The sequence below is a fragment of the Rhagoletis zephyria genome, unplaced genomic scaffold (genome assembly GCF_001687245.7).
Source record: "Rhagoletis zephyria isolate East Lansing unplaced genomic scaffold, Rhagoletis_zephyria_1.1 Rzeph_scaffold_09269, whole genome shotgun sequence".
NCBI classification, from domain to species: Eukaryota; Metazoa; Arthropoda; class Insecta; order Diptera; family Tephritidae; genus Rhagoletis; species Rhagoletis zephyria.
The window spans coordinates 13601-17342 of NW_016166348.1; the positions used below are offsets into that span (position 1 = coordinate 13601).

At 34.8% G+C, this 3742-nt stretch overlaps 1 protein-coding gene across 1 annotated transcript in view; it reads left to right on the forward strand.

The window, feature by feature from the left end:
* LOC108375658 (uncharacterized) overlaps positions 1 to 3742 on the forward strand; it is a gene marked incomplete at both ends in the record, with an annotated part of 21434 nt that overhangs the window by 10660 nt on the left and 7032 nt on the right. Inside the window, 2 exons of the mRNA XM_017631801.1 lie at positions 1335 to 1339; positions 1501 to 2547. Of these exons, the coding sequence (XP_017487290.1) occupies positions 1335 to 1339; positions 1501 to 2547 (1052 nt within the window). The remainder of the gene's footprint in view (positions 1 to 1334; positions 1340 to 1500; positions 2548 to 3742) is intronic.

A 3742-nucleotide genomic window follows, 5' to 3' on the forward strand; every position in this document is an offset into this window, starting at 1 on the left:
ATACATATAAAACGTACCCTATGGTACAATTGTCACAAACGAAAAGCAAACGTTTCTCGTTGGGGAAAATGACAGTGAATCTTACAATTTGTTTCTGACTACGTACAAAACTATACAAAAACACAAATGATATGATGATCGATGAGCAAATGGTAATTGTTTTGTACAGTTTATTTTCGTACCCTGATAGAAACAATAAAGTTATAGCCGCTTTTGTGGGCAAAGGACTGAAACACGCTAGAATGTATTTAATAGATTTAAATGTAAGCTGCTAAATAGTACAAAGGTACATTATTACCTGCTCCTGACATTATTTTATGTTACTTACCGGAATTAGTGAAAGTGGATTTTGTGAAATTGGACCCTTCGAACATTCCCAATAAACATTGGGCTTGGTTAAAAATTCGAAAATTATTGGAAAACTTAAATTTGTTTCAAGTCTCACCTTTGATAAGAATGTGGAAAAGGTTAGTATTCGATTCGAGAACTAGGCCATTCTCCAGCAAAACGGAACCTTCGTTATCCAATGAATTTTTCCTTCGTTATGAATTCGAAATCTAGCCCATTATCGAATTGAAATTTTAATGAGAGAGAGTGATTGCATTATATTTCCATTCGAATAGATTTGTAAATGGAGCATAGTTGGGACCGTCTGCTATATGTTCAGCCCAAACCATTTGACCTAGGCCTCTATAGTATTTTTTTAAGATTTTGTATTTATATGAAATTCGTGATTTCCAAAACTTCAGTTTTCTTCTTTTTAAATAAATTTATTCGGGTTTGAATTTTTGGAAATATCGGAGGGCATATTGGATTTTGCATTTTGAATTTTCGAAATTTCGTGAAAATTCAGTAGTTCCTTAAATTATTGGACGCCATATTGGATACGCTATTTTGGATTTTTGAAAGTTGACTTTAAGTTTGTTAAGGTACATCTTATAAATTATATGATGCTAAATATAGAATAGATTATATTAACCCTTAATGTTTTTACACACTTTATGTTCTCTGAAACAACTGCTAAAGTTCGTGTAGAGAAATAAAACTGAACGCCCCAATAGTAACGAAGAAAGCATCGTTGATTATAAATTAAATATTCGTATTTATAATATCTCTACAATTATTTCTAAGAAAAAATTGTCTCAGCCATATGCACTTCATGGAAGTAAAAGTTCATTTTAATGTTGTTCCGTTTTTGGACACTAATTTTGTGTTGTTATTGAATAAAGTTTAATTTTTAATTTAATTTGTTGAATTGGCACAATGTCACCGTTTTTGTATGTTCTACATTTACCATTTTCTCATTACTATTTCATACTATTTTTGCTTCTCAGCTCCTGTATTTCTTTGAGCTATGAAATAATTGGTCACATTAGATTTAGATAAACACGACTCTTATTAGTGCATATTTTATAATTTCTGAAGACATTGATGTACTATTATAAAAATGCAATACCAATCAATATTTTTCTACAAATTATCATTACTTTTAACACGCAGGTGCATTACGAACCCGGTCCCGCCACGCTCACTCACTTCCCCTTAATTGCGGTGAAGAAGAAGAGTGTAACATTTTCATGCTCCGTGGACGACCCTGGATATCCTGAATCTAATAGGTCTGTAAAGTCGTACAAAAATACCGCATATACATCATCATATAATTCCATTGCTCCTAAAACCAATTTATCTGAGAACTCAACCAAATCATATACATCACATCCCACCACAACCGCTGCATCCGCACCCCAAACGGGTGATAATTTCCTTATTAATTTCCATACCGTACAAGCGTTGCAACCCTCTGAGGCTGAGGCAGCTTATGAGGCGTTGATACGACAAAATTCACCATTGCTTGAACAACACCAACAACAACATAGCAACCAAACGATACAAAAAGAAACCCATGCACTAATTGGCCTGAACAATCATACTCCTCTATGTACATTGCTTACACTCACCACATTCTCACCAAAATCACAAATTCTAACACTGTACAATGTGGCGAAAACCAACATGGCTGACACCTCATCACAATCATCATTCGATTCATCATCAACATCACTTGACTTCAATCCATCATTACAACAACACCACCAACTCTCATTATACCGAAAAATGGGCGCATTTACTCATGGTGCCCAAATGTTAATGCATCCACATAGATTCCGTTGGTTGCGCGGTGGACGTGGTCCGCTACAGGACATTGTCACCAAGGACTGGACTGTTGAGCCGGTGGGTTTGGATAGCCGCACAAATTACTCATGCTATGCATTCAATGAAGGTGGTAAAGGTGTAATGGCAACTATCAATCTGGAGGTGCATGCACCTCCATTCTTCATCAAGAATTTGGTGCCATATACGGGCATGTTGCATACATCGCGCACAGCTAATCTTACATGCCGCATCGAGTGTGTGCCGCGCTGTGAAATTACCTGGTTAAAGGGCACGGAGCCCATTGATAAGAACGACACGCGCTACTTCATCAAAGAGAAGTATTTGGATGCCTCTCCGGCGACAGGCGATTTCGAGAGTATGCTTTCTGTACTGGTAAGTAAACGAGACACCAATATGAAATTCACTAACCCTTAATTAGACGCATAAAGAAAATCACACAATTAGTCGCATGGGGTCCCCAGTGAAATGTCGAAAAAAGAGTTTGGAAAATAAAAAAACGAAGTGTGTGTTATCAAAAATATTAAAGTATGCTATTATCGTTAACTTAAAACAAAAATATAATTTCGACTTCACTTACAAAAAAAACAAAAAAAACTTACCTCCGCCAAAAAANGACTAACCCTTAATTAGACGCATAAAGAAAATCACACAGTTAGTCGCATGGGGTCCCCAGTGAAATGTCGAAAAAAGAGTTTGGAAAATAAAAAAAAAAAGTGTGTGTTATCAAAAATATTAAAGTATGCTATTATCGTTAACTTAAAACAAAAATATAAATTCGACTTCACTTACAAAAAAAACAAAAAAAACTTACCTCCGCCAAAAAATGTTACGTTAGCGGTCGCATGGGGGGTCAGCGCTCAAGCGAGTAGCGACACATGTCGCACACCGTCTCTAAGAGAGTCACAACTCAAACTTTGGCATTTTTGAAATTATGCGCTAAAAATGTACACAGAGCTTTTATTTACCTTTCAGCAAAAGCCGGAGGAAATTTTTGCAACAAAGAGTTTAATAAAACTTTAATTTGAAAATATTTTTTGTTAGGATGGCCATTAAAGTGGTCCAAAAATGTATGTAAAAAATTAAGATCGGATTTTTAATGCCGGCACCCCCTAGGATTGTTCTATATCGAAAATATATACCCCTATTTTTTATTTTGAAAAAAAAAAATAAAAATAGGGAGTGCTCAAAGCGCTCAAAGTTTTCCATGTATTTTATATGGGGAAAAACAACTTTTCGTAGAAATAGTGTAGAATTCTTTGAAAATCAACAGTTTTCGATCGGAAAACTTTTCTTATCTTCAGGAGATTCCCAGTAATAATACGCAATTGTCTCTTTACCATTTTTTCATAGTAACTATATTTAATAGGTCCTCCAAAACCCATAGAAAATGCAATGGAAAAATCTTTAATCATAAAAAATGGTTAAATAACCAATAGATATTAATACTGGAAGTCTCCTGAAGAGAACCACAGTTTTCCGATTGAAAAATATTGATATGTTAGAGTTGTATACCATTTCTACGAAAAATGGTTTTTTCTCCATCTAAAATACATGGAAAACTTTGAGC